The sequence below is a fragment of the Xiphophorus couchianus genome, chromosome 13 (assembly GCF_001444195.1).
Source record: "Xiphophorus couchianus chromosome 13, X_couchianus-1.0, whole genome shotgun sequence".
In the NCBI taxonomy this organism is placed as follows: Eukaryota; Metazoa; Chordata; class Actinopteri; order Cyprinodontiformes; family Poeciliidae; genus Xiphophorus; species Xiphophorus couchianus.
The window spans coordinates 2,217,376-2,233,864 of NC_040240.1; the positions used below are offsets into that span (position 1 = coordinate 2,217,376).

At 39.8% G+C, this 16,489-nt stretch overlaps 1 protein-coding gene across 1 annotated transcript; it reads left to right on the plus strand.

Annotated features, from left to right (window-relative positions):
• Positions 1 to 1,228: 1,228 nt before the first annotated feature.
• Positions 1,229 to 9,782, plus strand: egln3 (egl-9 family hypoxia-inducible factor 3). Its single transcript, XM_028035554.1, has 5 exons — positions 1,229 to 1,781; positions 7,735 to 7,854; positions 8,025 to 8,161; positions 8,646 to 8,719; positions 8,860 to 9,782. Exons 1-5 carry the CDS (start codon positions 1,422 to 1,424, stop codon positions 8,892 to 8,894), a joined length of 726 nt encoding a protein of 241 aa, XP_027891355.1. The 5' UTR covers positions 1,229 to 1,421; the 3' UTR covers positions 8,895 to 9,782.
• The last annotated feature ends 6,707 nt before the right edge of the window (positions 9,783 to 16,489 follow it).

The window sequence follows — 16,489 nt, forward strand, 5'->3', positions numbered from 1 at the left end:
CCGAGTCCCGATTACTTTACCCAAAACATACTTTTAATAAGAAATGTGACGTCACATGTTGTCATTAAAGCCAGTGACCCCCCTCTCCTGCCTCCGTTCCTCAGCTCCAGTTCTACACAGCGAACATCACATCCAGCACGTCCCACACCGCTCTCACATTCAGCACACACATTCTCTGTGTGAAGCAGCGAGAACAACAGCGGAACATGTGGAACCTGCTTTTCAAAATAAAGCCCTAGTATCACTGTTGATACTAGGGCAACATATCATATATACAGATATGTTGGTTTAGTTCCATGATGAATTGTTGTCATGTAATAAAAACAGCTCAAACACTGATACAAACAGTAGGATTGGTGGCTAAATGTGTGAAAGCTGAAATGTGTTCTTCCTTCACTGTTAGCTCATCTGCAGAACAGGAGGAGTCCAAACAGTGGAAAGGATCATCAGGACTGAGCTTTCCTCAATACAGGATTTGTACAGTTCTATGGTCAAGAAAAGGGTAGCCAACATCTCTGCAGACCCCACACATCCTGGACATGAACTGTTTAGACCTGAGTGCTGTTTGGAAAAAGCATCCAGCAGAGAGACAGCTTCTTCCACCATAATGTCTCATATTGATACCTTGCAAATGTGCACTAATTCAACATTGTCTCCCTCTTTTTGTTAAAACACTGTATATAGAAAGAAACGAAATATTAATTTTTTTATTTAGCCTTTTTTATATATTCATATTTTGAAATGTTTACAGTGAGGCTAACAGCTAGCATCATTTAGATTATGAGCCCTGATTATGATACCTATCTTCATCTACTTGTTGCAAAAGCTGCATTCTGAAGATTGCTGAGCTATTTCTTTCTTTCATTTTTTTATTAATTAAAAGTTTTCTCTGATTTAAAAGAAGAGGGGGAAAACTGTATATCAGTATGCCCATCTTTGGATGTTCTTTTTTTTAGCATTTCTTTTTTCTAGTTGCTTATCTGCTGTTGGAATGTAATTACTTTACTGTGAAACAAACAAATGAATATTTTGATGCTATTCCTTTGTTTTCTATACAATGGAACATTACATGCATGTAATGTTCATTGATTAGTACATTACATGCATAGAAGACTGTATGGTAGGAGAAGTACGTAATGTCATTTTGAGATTTAAAGCTGACATTTTATTTTGAAGTGCTACCGGAAGAAGTATGTTGGCAAAGTGGCTGCCTCTGCAATTTTCAGCGTTTATAACGGCCCTGTGGTTCCCTGAGCTGTGAAACGTTTTCTGACAGCAGATCAACAGGGAACATCTGTGCTTCCACTCAGTCTCAGCTGAGTCTCTGACAGCTGTCCGCACACGCAACTTTTCTCTCTCCGTTTGTAAAATTTAGCTGAACTTTTTAAACACTCTACCTCAGTTCAAGTCCGCCCATCAAAATGCCCTTTATTGAGAACGTGTCGTACACGGACTTGGAGCGCCTGGCTCTGGAGCGGCTCATTCCGGCTCTGCTGTCCCACGGCTTCTGCTACGTGGACGGTCTCCTCGGGGATCTGGCCGGAAGCGCCGTGTTGGACCAGGTGGTGGAGATGCACCGCTCCGGACAGCTCCAAGACGGCCGGCTGGCCGGCTCTATCCCGGGCGTCAGCCGCAAGAGCATCCGCGGGGATCAGATCGCCTGGGTGAGCGGCTCGGAGCGCGGCTGCGAGGCGATCAGCTTCCTGCTCAATCTGATTGATCGGCTCATCTCCGTGTGCGCCAGCCGCCTGGGAGACAAGGCGATCCGGGAAAGATCTAAGGTAAGGACGCCCCTCCTTAGAAACTTTAAAAACACTGACATCAGCTGCAGTTACATGGTGTTGGCCGCATCACAGCTGCTTTAACTGGAGAACAGTTTGTCCCATAAGTGCTTTTAATGTTTTAAAAAACAAAGGCAATCAAACTTAGATTTTAGAACCTCTGTGTTTCTATCTACTCTTCTACTTGCTTCGCTTCTCAAACCTTCTTCTTTATTTTATACTTGCCCTAAATTAGAGATGCAGCCTCCTGAGAACATCTATTGATTTTATAGATGTCCATTACTTTTCTCTTTTCCACTTGATACAAAATTTTTATATACATAAGATAATCTCAGGATAACTTGCAGCTAAACAATAAATAAATTATAGGATGCAGATTAAAATCACCAGCCAGGGGATTTTACAAGGACAAGGACAGATTATTTTTTTCTAAAAAGATATTGTTCTTCCTTCTTTCCTTTGAACTGTTGCACAAGCAGATTTAGATGAAGTAAAATACCACGAGATAATTTATTTACATAAGGATGGATTTGCCTGAAAGCATAAAGGATTTTTCTTCATCAGTTGTTTTTCTACTTCAGATCTGATTCGTTCTGGTTTTGCTTCTATTAATATAACAAAAATGTAATGAAAGAAAAAACTGCAACTATATCTAAATAAAGTTTGTGTATTTCTTGTCTCTAGGTGATCAGAACAAAAATGTACGATTACTTTTTTTGGTTTTGGTTTGCTTTTTGCATGATATGTCGGCACTAACGGCTGATATCAGTCTTATATGGTATCAGTCCAATAAATTAAGCATATTTAGTTTCTTTTTGGTACTGGATAGGGAGTGGAGGAGGTTGGTCATGTGACAGTGATAGTGATGCAGCAAAGAATTATGGGGAGTTTAACTGAAGCAAAAATAAACAAAGAAATTGTGACTAGGATTTTTGTCCCAGAGACGAACAGGTAGGGTCCTGAGGTGTGACTCTGCCTCTGGATTGACCTTGTGTTGGACCTCCTGTCAACAAGCTTCCTGAGACAGATCAATCCTGGAATGGTGGCAGAAGAAGCAGCACCTGCCCATAGTCAACTGTTTGGATGGAGAAACAGTTGACCAAAGTGCCTAAAAAGGATGATAAAAAGGATGAAGAGAAAAACCCACTGAAAAAGCTACACTAAACATCTTTAGTTCTGACTTCACCGTGTTTCTGTTTGTTTGTCGTCTTAGCAGAGCTGCAGCATCTACAGCAGCATCATTAAACAGGATGCTCCACAGAAGGGGGGCAGAAGAGCTGTCCCCCTTCAGGCGACAGCCATTCATTACATACACATCCCAACTTCAACACACACTTCAGACCTCATTAGTTCTGATTCGTTCAGAATCCAGGGAAGCTTTCTGTCAGAAAAACGATGCATTAAATAAGCAGAAATGTTCAAAGGTTGAAATCCTGCAGTGAATTGTAGTGCCATCAGATATCTGTCTGTAGCTCATCACTGTCTGCACCCAGTGGATGGTAGACTGAGAGTGTTGCCGAGGTCCGAAACGGCCATTATGTCATTGAAAGAGCCACCAGTTCCACAGCATCTTGTCAACACTCTCCTTCCTGACCCCCCGTCAGACAGGCGGGGATAAATGTTCCTGTACACACTGTACACACTGTGTTCTGATCCTTCAGACTAACTGATCAGTAGTTTGTTTGGAAAACTTTCCTGAGTCAGAGTTTAGATAAAACACGATGAAACACCCACTCCCACTGGTGAGGCTCACGGCTTCATCTCTCCGAAGATCTCCCACTCATTCAGATTTTCACTGCCTCACTTCTTCTCAGAACCAATTCAGGCTTGCTCACTCACACAGACTTACAGTAAACTAAACACAAACAAACACACACAAACCCCCCCCCCCCACACACACACATTCCCAGCATGCCCACCCATTTCCAGCTCCAGCAGTGTTCAGTAAGGCCTTATCTGACATCTGTTTGGATCAGATGGAACGTTGGGAGGGGGTGTTAAGGGAAACAAGCCTACACACACACTCACACACGCAGTACCTGTTGTAAAATAAACTTTGGAAAGATTATCAACATTTCCTTGGAAAACCATAAACCCCTTTTTGGGGCCCTAGGCAGATTTTCATTGGGGCCCCCCATACACAATGAAAAAGTAATAAATAATAAATATTGCAAATTGCCATCTGAATAAAGGTGCTGATGATACAAGTCTGACACCTTATAGCTGGTTAAAAACATACATATATATAATGGTCTTTACTGTTTTCTTTAGAGGCTGATTCTAGACCAAATTTAGAGGGGCCAGTGTAGTCAATATTTTTATGGAGTCACTTAAAAATGAATTAAACAAAAACAGAGCAATATTTCATCATTTAATAATGTGAGCCAAAGAGCCACTTGTGTCTCCAGAGATTCAGGTTGCAGATCTCTGATTTAGTAGATGGAAAATCTGATCCTATCTGCAGTTAAAAGAGCAGTACTATAATTTTTAATTGTTCTTTAAATGGCCACTTATTTTGGCTAATGCTATTATTTATTAAATATCATCCAAACTCAACATCCTAAGCAAATAAACAAACCACAATAGTCAACTAAAATCACAATAAGAAAATCAATCATAACTAAATGTTCTGTATAATATCGGCCTCAGGAGGTGATTGAGGATGAAGAGACTCTGATTTCTGGTTCTTTAGGTTCTGACGGGTCTGCAGTTCCTCTCCTGATCCATTCTGTCTATCATACAGCAGCACACTGCGCCACGACGGACACATTTATTTGTCTTTCGATGTACACAGTATCCATCCTCTCTGAAATTGTTCAGCTTATAATGCGCATCTTTTCACTCACGTCTGTATTTTTAAAAGCATTTTTGCTTCTAAGGACATGGAATCGGGTCGAGGACGTTTTAAAAAGACGCGGGTTGACAGCAGCTCACCACGGCTGCGCAGGCAACTGTGATGGCAGCGTCGGTCCGTATCGTTCTGGGGTCCTTTAGCTCCCACCACGACAATGTAGCTGACCTTAATATTTCCTGTGTTTTATTTTGGGCATTATTGTTAAAGTTAGTGTTGATGTGTGTATTATAGGCGTGTCTATTGGACAGTTATGTATCGGTTCAATGCGGGACGCACATTTAACGGCCAAATATGGGACGACTCCGTATTTTACGGGATGAGTGGCAATTCTATTTAGGGGTGCTGAGATGCAGGGCTAGAATCGCCACTGTTTGTTATTATGCTAGCTAGGTGCTCTTGGGGAGAATCTAGCTCCCACACCACCCCCAGCTGGTGTAACGGCCCTAAGCAGTTGCTTAACTCACATATGCCTTGGGCCGCCTCTGTCCAGGAACACAACGTGAACTTAAAGCTCTGCCTTTTCAAACAGAACGATTTGGAGTGAACGGCTCTTTTCTTTGTGCTTCACAAACTGAAGCAGTAGCAGTAGTTTCACATAAAGGTCACGGCCCAGTGAGAGTCCGTTTGTTGAGGTGTTGGAGGCTGGCACAGAAGCAGTGGAAAGATATGGAAAGATGTGGGCAGCTGTGCAGACGGCCTGCAGCTCCACCCGCCTCACGTAGCTCTGTCATTAAACCATCAACAGGCTGGACATCAGCCAAACTGCTGCTCAGAGCTTCCCAACCCAACCACCATCCTGGGCTTTCTTTGTAAATAAGATAAGATAACGTTTAAACTTGGAGGCATTTGGTTTTGAATCTCTTTCTTCAGCTGGGCTCCACTTCCCCTCTGTGTTTCTACATTTTTTTCACTCCACTTGTGTGGCGATGATGATAAAAATGAGAGTACAGCTCACGTGTGCGTACGTGCTTTGGTGCTAGTGAGTAAACAAGCTTGCGTGATCTTCCCGCAGCCAGACTGCGGTGCCGGATCAGTTCACCGGCTCTTTATCAGTGCTGGGGGTTTGTCGTCATCAGCAGCCGAGAGGAGCTGACGTCAAGACAAACAGGACAGAGTTCCACAGTAAATACGTCACTGCAATATCAATGTGTGCAGCAGTGATTTTCCAGAGAACTGCTCAGAAACAATATTTACTAAATTTTTCTATTTCAAGTTGAATGCATGCAAATTCTGCAGGGCAGTAGTTTAGTTGGCCTGTTAGATAGTTTGTCTTCACTGGGTTTATATTTTAGTGGAGATAACAAGGCAGGGAAAGAAGCAAAGACAGGAAAGATATAGAAAAAAGTAGATTAATTGTAATCCGTATCGTAATCTTAATGTCCTGCAATTGAATAATTTTGAAGTTTCAATATGTCTTTCTCCACTGAGATTCACACCAGCCCTGTTTCATCATATTTAGTCTAACTCTGGTCTGTTTGTGTACAAAGTCTGCTTTATTTCTGGAAGTGTGAATTGTAATCAAACTCTGATGCAGACCACCCCCACTTCAGTTGAAGTGAACATTGTTGTTGTTCAACCAAGCAGTCCAGAGACTGTTCCAAAAGCAGGAAGTGGATTCTAGCCCAGTGCATTCTCTGTAAATACAGTCAAAAAATATGTGTGAGACTATGGCTAGCTGGAGAAATGGCTCGTTTTTTTTGTATTCTTTTTAGCACAAACGAAATAGAAATCCTGACAGGGCACAAAGTATTCAGGCAGGCTGGGAGTAAATATTGCTCCATCTTTCATGTTTCTGCTGCCTGTTGCTAAACCCAACATGTCCACATCTTGGAGCTGAGAGGCACAAACACCTTTACCCTGAAGCTCACTAGTGAACTCACTTGGGGGTTGTTTCACTGCTTTCACTGCTTTCACTACTGATAAATAGATCCAGCTATTTGGTGGATCAACTACTTGTGATCCACCATTTGGTCTTTCTCCACTGAGCTTGTCAACCTCAGTGGAGAAAGACATATTGAAACTTCTAATAGCTGGATCTATTTATCTGGATCAGCTATTTGTGGCATTGACTTTGCTTTGTTTTTAGTTTCTGTGGTAGGAAGTCCACAGTTTGTATTGACTTTTACAGTCTCATATTTGATAATCATATCCTGGTCATAGCCAAGCAAACACTTCCTGCTCAGGTGTAAAGGTCACGGCCAATCAGGACAGGCGTGCAGGGTAAACAATGCTCCTTATCCTCTCTTAAACAAGATTTAACTTGTAGAAAACTAATTTTTACAGCTTTGTTCCAACCAGAAGTTCTTATCAGGCTGAAGGAGTTGATGAAATTGTCGTCTGTTGTAACAAAGTGAGAGACGTCTCACTGCTAACGTATACAACATGCTTCTCTTTCTCACTCAAATGCCAGATGTAGAGCGTGTTCACAGCGCTGAGGTGGTTGATTTAGAATGGGATCTTTGAGGAAGATTAATGCGTACGTGACCTGGGAGTGAATATTGCCCCAGGATATGAGCTGTAGTTAACCCTCGCATGCCCACACTTTAATAACTGTTTTCAACACAGCTTATAATTGCAGTGCAAAGTCTAACCCACTTTCCCTCACCCCAAAATACCTCCCATTGACTCCTGAAGTTCACCCCTGTTTCGATTTGTGTTCCTTAAGGACTGGTGGTCCAAACTAGGCCAGTCCTACATAACACTGCTAGAAACGCCCACACACAGACCCACACGTGCAAAGATGAGTAAGCATGTGCACTATTTGTGTACGTGCTGCTGAGGACGTAGGCACACCACTTCATGACACACCCCTGATATGCACCAGAATATTAACAAATAGCTCTGCATGCAGGCGGCTGCACAGGAAGCTTCTGTCATCTGCTGCTGCTGATATTCATCAGCTTCTGAGTTGGTGCTGATGGTGTGAAGTACTCACTGTGAATCATCTTCCTCATTATTTCCATCAATATTCTTTTAGATGGAGACATTTAACACTTTTTGCCATCTAGAATCAACTTTGATGATGTATTCTCTTGGTTAACTTGTAATGTCTTCCACTGTTCCGATGCTTCCTATTTATGTGAATCTGTTTGTCTTTAGGCCATGGTGGCATGCTACCCAGGAAATGGGGCAGGCTACGTGAAGCATGTGGACAACCCAAACCATGATGGACGTCGTCTTACCTGCATCTACTACCTGAACAAGAACTGGAACCCAAAGGTGCCACAAGCTCTACTGTCTTCTCTGTTTATGGCCATGATGGCTTGAATACAGCATAATGATGGTGAAATTAAAACATAAAATTTTAAATTGCTTAGCCAATTTAAAATTGGAATCACACCGCCCTTCAGTGACTGTTGCTTAATAGTTTGACGTGTTTGTGCTGACAGGAGCATGGTGGTGTCCTCAGGATCTTTCCAGAAGGAAAACTATACGTGGCTGACATCAAGCCGCTTTTTGACAGGCTCCTCATCTTCTGGTCTGACCGCAGGAACCCACACGAGGTGCAACCCTCCTATTCCACCAGGTAAACCTCAGGAAAAAAGCTCATAGGTCAGACATAGCAACAAATTATTTATTTAAAAAAATCTTACATCTTGAATAGATGGGATCCACTAACCATTTCAGAGACTAACTGTCTCTAAAATGCCTATATCTATAGTTCAAATACGAAATATACCTTAATATGCATAAATACAAACAGTGGAAAGCATCTTGGCAAATTCACAAAAGCTAACATCCATCATACATGGATGATGCCTTACCTCCTTATCTCTGCCTTATCTCCAATCTTGGATGTCAGCAGAAAATGAATGTTGTACCTGGATTGTCAGCTTTGCAAATGCCAGGAAATAATGTTTTAAGTAACATTGCACTATGTACAATAATAAAAAAATCTGAGAGATGTTGCCACAAACAGGCTGGGCTCCACTGAACCATTCTTGCAGATTTTATATTTGTAACTTGTCAAAAAGATGCAACCACTGAACTCACTGTTGTATTGGTTTCAGGTATGCCATCACAGTTTGGTACTTTGACTCTGAGGAGCGAGCCCAGGCTAAGAAGCGCTTCAGAGATCTAACAGGTAACAAACAACTCTTTACCTCTACTACTCTTTGTAAAGTTAGTATAAAAAATCATAGTTTCATCTTCAAATATTCGCCTGGTTTAGCTGCTATTTGGCTTGTTCTGTTTTTGACCTTAAAGCTTTCCTTTTTGTTTCAGCTTCCACAGAGCAGCAGGGTAGCAGCTCTAGTTGATGGTGAGGAAACACTGTCACCTGGTGTTTGGAGAGAACATCACACTTTCACTGAGACCCAGCTTTTTAAACAGCTGAATCAACACAGTGGAGGATAAATAAGAAGATGAATTGTAGGATGCACGGACGAGTCTTGTGGTCTCCAATTCTCCGAAATACGAATTTCCGATGCTGCTCTGACCGTGTCAAGGCTGAGACAGAGCTGGCAGGACTGCATCTGATTAACCAGAGGAGCTGTTCTGGACTACTTCCGTTTTTATAAAAAAAATGTTTGTGTAATGCTCTGCCAACTCCTGCTGAGTGCCCAGTTGAGACTCCAGCCTTGATCTCACAACTTCTGACAGAAAGAGAAAAGTTGTCAGAAAGCCTGACGAGTTTACATGGACGTGAAAACGGCGAGCCAATGAGGCAAATGATCCAGAGCATGTTTTTCCACCAGTCTGAAGAAGGTGGCACACATGCAGGTTTACAAACTGGGAGAAAAAGACAGTATGTAATGTCTGAGTATAAACTAACCAATGAATGCTGAATTTAGGAAAGTCTTATTAAAACATATGTTGTATCATACCTGACACTTCACTCAAATTTGAACTTTTTTGTGAATTTTTTAAAAGAAATTTTACAGATTTCCCTACAACATAAATGGCTTACCAGAGGCAAAATTAAACAAGAAAACCAGTTAGGAAGAGATTGAGTTATATCGTATATAATGTAGAGTGTCACTGCATTTCTGAAACACTGTAATGCAGGGAACAAAAACACACATTTGTTTACAAGCCGTTGTGAATTAAAGATTCATGTACTGATCAATTAAACACAATGATGTTTTTGCTGTTTTGTTTGCACTTAACATAAACATTTTGGGAAGGTCACAGAAAGAAATGGCTTACAGAAACTTCCAAAATTACAAATACATGCTTATAATTCATTACAAGTGCACATTCTTGAAATGCAAAAAGAAATGTCGTTCATATCTTGATTTCTGGACTATTTTTTTTTATCTCTATTGAGCTCCAGTTTAATGAGATAAGGTTTTCCTACAGCTACTATCAATGCTATTTACTAGGATTTAACTTGAAACCTGAAACTTTGCGCAGTCTGAGATTCCAACAGTAGGAAGTGACAAGGTGTCGCTCTAAAAGGTTCTACTTTGGGGCCAGGGGCCTACTGTTCCAAAATATTAGGTGTGATAATGAAACATAAAGGTTAAGGTAACAAAACTTTCTTCAGTGCCTCAAAATAGCAACCTACTGGCCATGGATTTAGTCAACAGCTGCTCCATCCCACTGTGGATGGAGCAGCTCCAATTCCTGGACATTTGGCTCTTTTTTTTTGGATAATAATCCAGGTTCACACCAGGATACCCAGTTATAGTTTCATGCATATTACCTGCTGGTCCATGGCCTTAGATAAACTAATCCAGACACAAAAGAATCACAAACATTTCCTAAAATAATCTAATCTATTACTGAGCAAAAAAGAAAAAAACGTTTCTGGTCTTTAATTCAAACTATAGGTTTGTATCAGAACATTAATTTTAGATTGGGGAATTGCAATTATTATTATTATTTCTATCAAAAAAGCATTCAAAATATGTAAAGATGTCTTTCTTTAAAAAAAAAAAGAAACTTCCCTAGGTGAACGGCTCCTGAATCTGAAGTGTTGTGTGTCCTGGGCTCCACCAGGGGGAAACCTTTAATGATTCTACTGATGCTTTGACAGAATCTGTGTGAAGCTGCCATGGAAGAGAGGAAGAAAACTTCATCCTCCATCAAATTGCTCATGTATCAAGTTCCAGTCTGAACGTATAATGAAGTTCAAGCATTCTTATATTGATATGGGTCTTATTGTTGCGCAACACCCCCCCCCCTCCTTTCTGTCTCTACTCTCTCACTCTCGTACTTCCTTTTCTGAGAGGGGAGATGTGCTACCAGCTCTCCGTCTAACGGGTCCGTTGAGTTTCCTAAATCTGCTGGGATTTACCCTGTCCAGAACTGAAGTAAACTCTGTTTAAGCTGGTTTCGAGAAACGATTCACCTGATTTTTGACGGCCTACATCCAGGTGTCCCACCCTTCTTCCCCCTGTGAATTAGCCAGACTGAGCAGCCTACAGCCAACTAGTTTCACAGAGCACACCTGTTAACGGTCGCTCGTTCTCTATTTTACAACTTGCATTTGTTATTGAACCAGGTAGGTTTTTGTGACTCGGGCGAGTCCCAAGGATGATGTTTTACATATGGGCTACCAGCAACCTAAAAACATTTTCCACTTTTTCCTCTCCAGAATCAAACATCATAGCTATTTTACAACCATCAAAGAACTTTAAGGTGACTCATTAACTGAATGTCCACAACATCTTTTAGATTTTCTTTATGCTAAATATTTTATTAGTAAGGCATTTTTGCAAGGGTCAGTACAGCTTAATTCAGTAGCAGAAATAATCAAATAAGTAAAATCAGTCATCTAGTCTATCTTTCCCTACTGCTGATACTGAGAACTAAAAAAGGGAACCTTTGAGAGAGACGGACGGAGTTTGGTGTTTCAAACCCCAGACCTGGCCTGATGATGAAGAAGGTGCTGCAGCAGGAGGAAGATGTTGATCTGCGAAGGCAGGGATCTCTGTAGGTCTGATGAGCTTCTTCTCCGCATGGATGGTGAGGTCACACAGGACTTGGTGCTGGCAGGAAAAAAGGCACCAGTTCTTCTTCCTTGTCTTTGTCTTCATCTTTGTCTTTGGGGTCAGAACCCAGCCGATGAGAGAAGTGCGATTCGAAGCCACAGGTTGTGGGCCAGACGGGTTGGTCTCCATGTGCAGGACAGTCTTCGGCTCTGTGGCTCCGGCTCTTCTTCAGCTGCAGAGTTCTTTGTCCATCTCGATCTTGGCTCGAAGCTGCCCGGAGGATCCAACGAACGGTTCCTCTTTTGCACCCACCTTATATAGGGTTTATCCACCCTTTTGGTGCGTTTTCATTGGCTGTCTGCTTAGACAGATGATCTCATATCCATCACTGTCTTAAGAGACATCATGTCATGATGTCTGTGCTAATGTCTCAGGGTTGCTCAACCTCCTGTGTCTGTTGCCTGCACGACATTTTCTAAATAAAGCATTGATCATCTCTGCTCTCCTGTTAGTTCCCTTTTTCCCTTATCCTTTCACCTACCATCTACCTCCAACATATCAGTGATGTTTAATTGCAGTTACACCTTTTTACACCATTTCAAGTTCAATGTCAAAATCACATTTATATTACATTTATTTTCTTTAGCTTCTCTGATTTAGCATTCATTTATGATTTTATAACCATAACTTATTAATTATACTTATTATAATCTTAATGTGAGCTATTACAGATGTTTTTCTGAAAAGAAACCAAGAATAATTCATGATTCTAATTATTTAATACCAAAGTTACAGTTACTTGTTTTTCTTGTAAGTGTTCTCACAAATGTAAGTGTAAGTATTATTACAAGTAAACCAATATTAATATAAGTATTTTACTTTGAATCTTATCCAATTACTAATAATGTTTAGATTTCATTCTTTAAAACTTTCATGCTTTAAACTAAGAAATAGTCTCAGCTATTTTTATAAATCTGCAGGCTGGAAACTTACTTCCTCTTTTTCCAGGAAACCTGCTTTTCCTGTTTAATGAATCTCTCTGACTGACTATGATTTCTTATGATTAGATAGAGAAAAGTAGAATTAAAGCAAAGTTTGCATGAGACAAAAACAACACACACAACCAGATTTATTTTATTGACACCTAAGTCTACTGTTGGGCCTAGATGTCACTTGAGTGATTCATTTTAAAGATAACTTCATTTATTATTACTGTTAAACTTAAATCTCCAGCATGGGGAAGCGGGATGAGCTCGGATTTTCTTGACAGTGTATGCTTTGACTCAGCAATGCTGAAACATAAAATGTGTCTTTATTTTGAGCTTTCTAGCAGAAAGAAAAAATAAAAAGTAATATTCAGAACTATTCATGGTTCCATCCACTTCTTGTTCTATCAGAAGAAAAGTAATCCCAGAGTGATGCCAGAGTGATTCCATCTATTAGCATGTATGCATTTCATTGAATGGATTGCTGTGTGTTCTGTGTTGTTGTGTCAGACATACGTGTTGGAAATATAGTGAAAGTTTTGGTTTAGTTCCATCAGACCAGTGCTGGGAAATTTTATGAAATGTGAATGTTTCAACTTGGCACAGTTCAGACTGGATAATACATGACATTTTTCAGTTGAATTGGCTAGGTTAAAGGACGAAGATTTCTAAATGATTTATCACGTTGTCCTTTCTTAATGACACAAAAAGCAGACATTGTAATCTGGGCGTGTTGACTTTTTACATCCACACTTTAGTGATTCAAAGTCTTAATACTATTTTACCATTAGACTAGTTAAACTAGGAGTATTCCAGACTGATTGTAACTGCCAGTCATAATACATTTGCAGCAGTAACAATATGGCAACCTAAAGTTGTAATAACTGTAGGTGGAAATAATCTGAATAAGATAAAAATCTTCCAGCGTTTGTCCTTCTAAACAATGCTCTGTTTCTGCTCCTGTTGTTCCATTAAACCAGTTCTGTTGTAATTTTACTGACCAAGTTTTCAAAAAAGCATCAATAGCTTCAATAAACTGAATCATGGTTTTCCACAAGCTTACGTTTTACTTATTTGAATAAAAAATAATTGAGTCATTCGGACATTTCTTCTAATTATTTACTTTCCTTCTTCCAGGAGTTCTTGTGAAGTGTCTTCTGACACAACAGCTTCACATCTAGGACACCATGATATGAACCTTTTCTGTTTTTCTGAAGTAGTAATTTTTCTGAAGCAAATTTTCGCCTCAAGATAATGTATTTTTCAGCAAGAGATCATAAAGGTATCCATTAAAAATGTTTTGTGAAAAAGACACATCTTATTTTAAATGTTTATTTTTACATTCTTAATAGCAACAATATTGTTGGTGTATTTGGAGAAACATTTACATATTGTTATACTTTGCAAACTGAGAAAATATCGAATCTTAGCATAGAATTTAATTAACATAAAAGTGAACATTCACAATGAAGAAAGTCGCTTTATTGGCTGTTGTTACACTATTTAGCCTCTGGATGTCACTGTATCTCCACTTTTATGCAGTCTCCATCAGCTCTATGATAATACCTTACAGTTATTATCAAGAACTTGAACATTACAAACTGAATCGGAGTAAATGTGTTTCATACTTCTCTATGTAAAACATACAACTACAGCTTGAAATGCAAATGTTTTAAAACCCTTACGGCCTTTAAAACTGACTTAATAAAAAACATAAGTTGAGGATCAATTATTCAGGACAGTATCATTGGGTGGTGCAACTAAATACAAAAGCATCACTACTACAAACTAAGACTGTGAAGTTAAATTTTAGATAAAAATCTGTTGGTTACATTTATGTAATCTAATTATAATCTTATGCTGCCACTCAAAGTTACAGATTTGAGTTACTATTATTGAACCTGAGGATCAATATATACTTCTACACCAGGACGTTCTCAGGATTTCATTAAAAGATCCACTTCCATCAGTGGATGATGATTATGTGGTGGTGTGAGCATGACTGATGTTACAGATTTTTTAATTTTCTAAATGAGATTTTTTTTAGGTGCTACATAAAAGACTTAATATAAGAAACACTCATGCTATACCTAAAACATTCAAAGTAGTTTCCATTAAGAACTTTAAGTTGACAGTCCATTGTCTTGTATATTTGGCCACAAGTTGTCATTCTCATCACAAAGATCTCCAAGCAAAACATCTTGGAAAAATATCATTTGGCATAATTGATCTATATTTGACATTGATCTGCTGTAATTTCACTTCACACATTATCCATGGTCGGCAGAAAGATGCCTCTCATAAACCTACTTCTGGAAAAAAAAACAACTGCTCACGGGGTTGAGGATAAGAGAGAATGGAGGTAAGTACATGATAGAATGCTTGATGTCTGATTGCACCAGGTGTTCATTTGAAACCTGATATTTTTTCTTCTACATCTTCACTGTGTTGATTCACTTTGGTGAATTTCGTACAGTCGGGAAACATCTATGTCACAGAAATCAAGATGTTTTCAATAAAATACACACCATCAATATTCCAACTATTGCAAATGTCCTAGAAAGGCAGCAGCAGTCCCTAAAACAACCTGTTGAGAGAAACACCAGCAAGATTCAGATATGTTCAGGGCCATGTTGGCTGTACTTGGTGCTTGTGAATAATAACAGGAACTTCATCAGCGCTGTCATCAGTGAGTGTCTTTCCAACATGTCTGTATTTCCTCCAGACCCTCGTGGCCCTGGATTCTGATGGGCATCACATTAATATACTGTATGTATGTGAATTAGGCATGCAAAACCAGGCAGAGAGGAGACAAATATATTTGCAAGAGGAACATAATGATAGCTGGACAGGAGCTTTGGTATGGTGGGACATAGACCTGATGTTGGCTCCTATAATGCTCAGCTCCATGTAGTGATACTTGGTGAGCCAGCTCTGGATCCAGAACATGTCACATCCCAACATATCCCATCCTGTGATGGGATAATGGTACTTCTCATGTGTTGTACAATTTTGGTCAAATAGGAGAAAAACACTGCATGCTCAAACTGTAGAGCAGAACCAGCACAGAGAGCAGAGACATTAGTGACAGCACATGTGGATAACTTTAAAACAGAGCTAATTGTGTTAAATCTTAACTGTCTTTCAGCCTTGCTGCATTGTAGCATGATTTCAAATGTGATAGTGTTGTGTAGCCATCGTTCAACCTTGGGTTTGGACTTCTTATATTTAATAGTAGCAACAAAGTCCAGAATCTCACAACCAGTTTTGAACACAGATGATGTTGTCAGTTGGAAAAAAGGAGCATCTAATCTAGACTGATTATAGGAGAAAACTGCAAATCCTTATAGCAGCAATAAACTGCTGAGCAGTAACAGAGGTGAGGAAGCGACCTGCTAACAGTGGTTCATTACTGCTGAGAGCTGTAAATTCAATCAAGCTGGGAAAATGATCTAAAGGTAGCAGTCTGAGAAATGTCACAGCATGAAACAACAAGGTCCAGAGTCTATCTGAGTAGATGGGTCGATCCACAAACAGACTGGTTATAAGAAACTTAAACCTTAAAAACTCAGAAACCAACGACTTAGCAGAGCAACACATATTTAAAAACCATCACAGTTTACAAGATTATCAGATCTGCACTCAACTCAAAAAAGTCTTGAATAAAATCCATATTGTACTTTGGTGGGTAGTAAACAATCTCACACACAACAGGATATATGAGCTCAGCAACAAGCATCCACAAAAGAGCATCTGTCAAAAGAAGACAAAGTCACTCTAAATGCTGCATTAACAATCATTTCTGGAGACTGTTGCAATCCCAGCACTGTATCTGTTAGAATGTGGGGAGCTGAAGAACGAACAGCCAGAATGAAGGAGCTCTGAGAACACGCTGCTGTCAATCCACGTTTCTCTCAACATCATCAAATCTAGGAAGTGAATTTGGAAAGAGACATTAGGGATAAAGTTGTATTTGTAAGTGATCTGGAG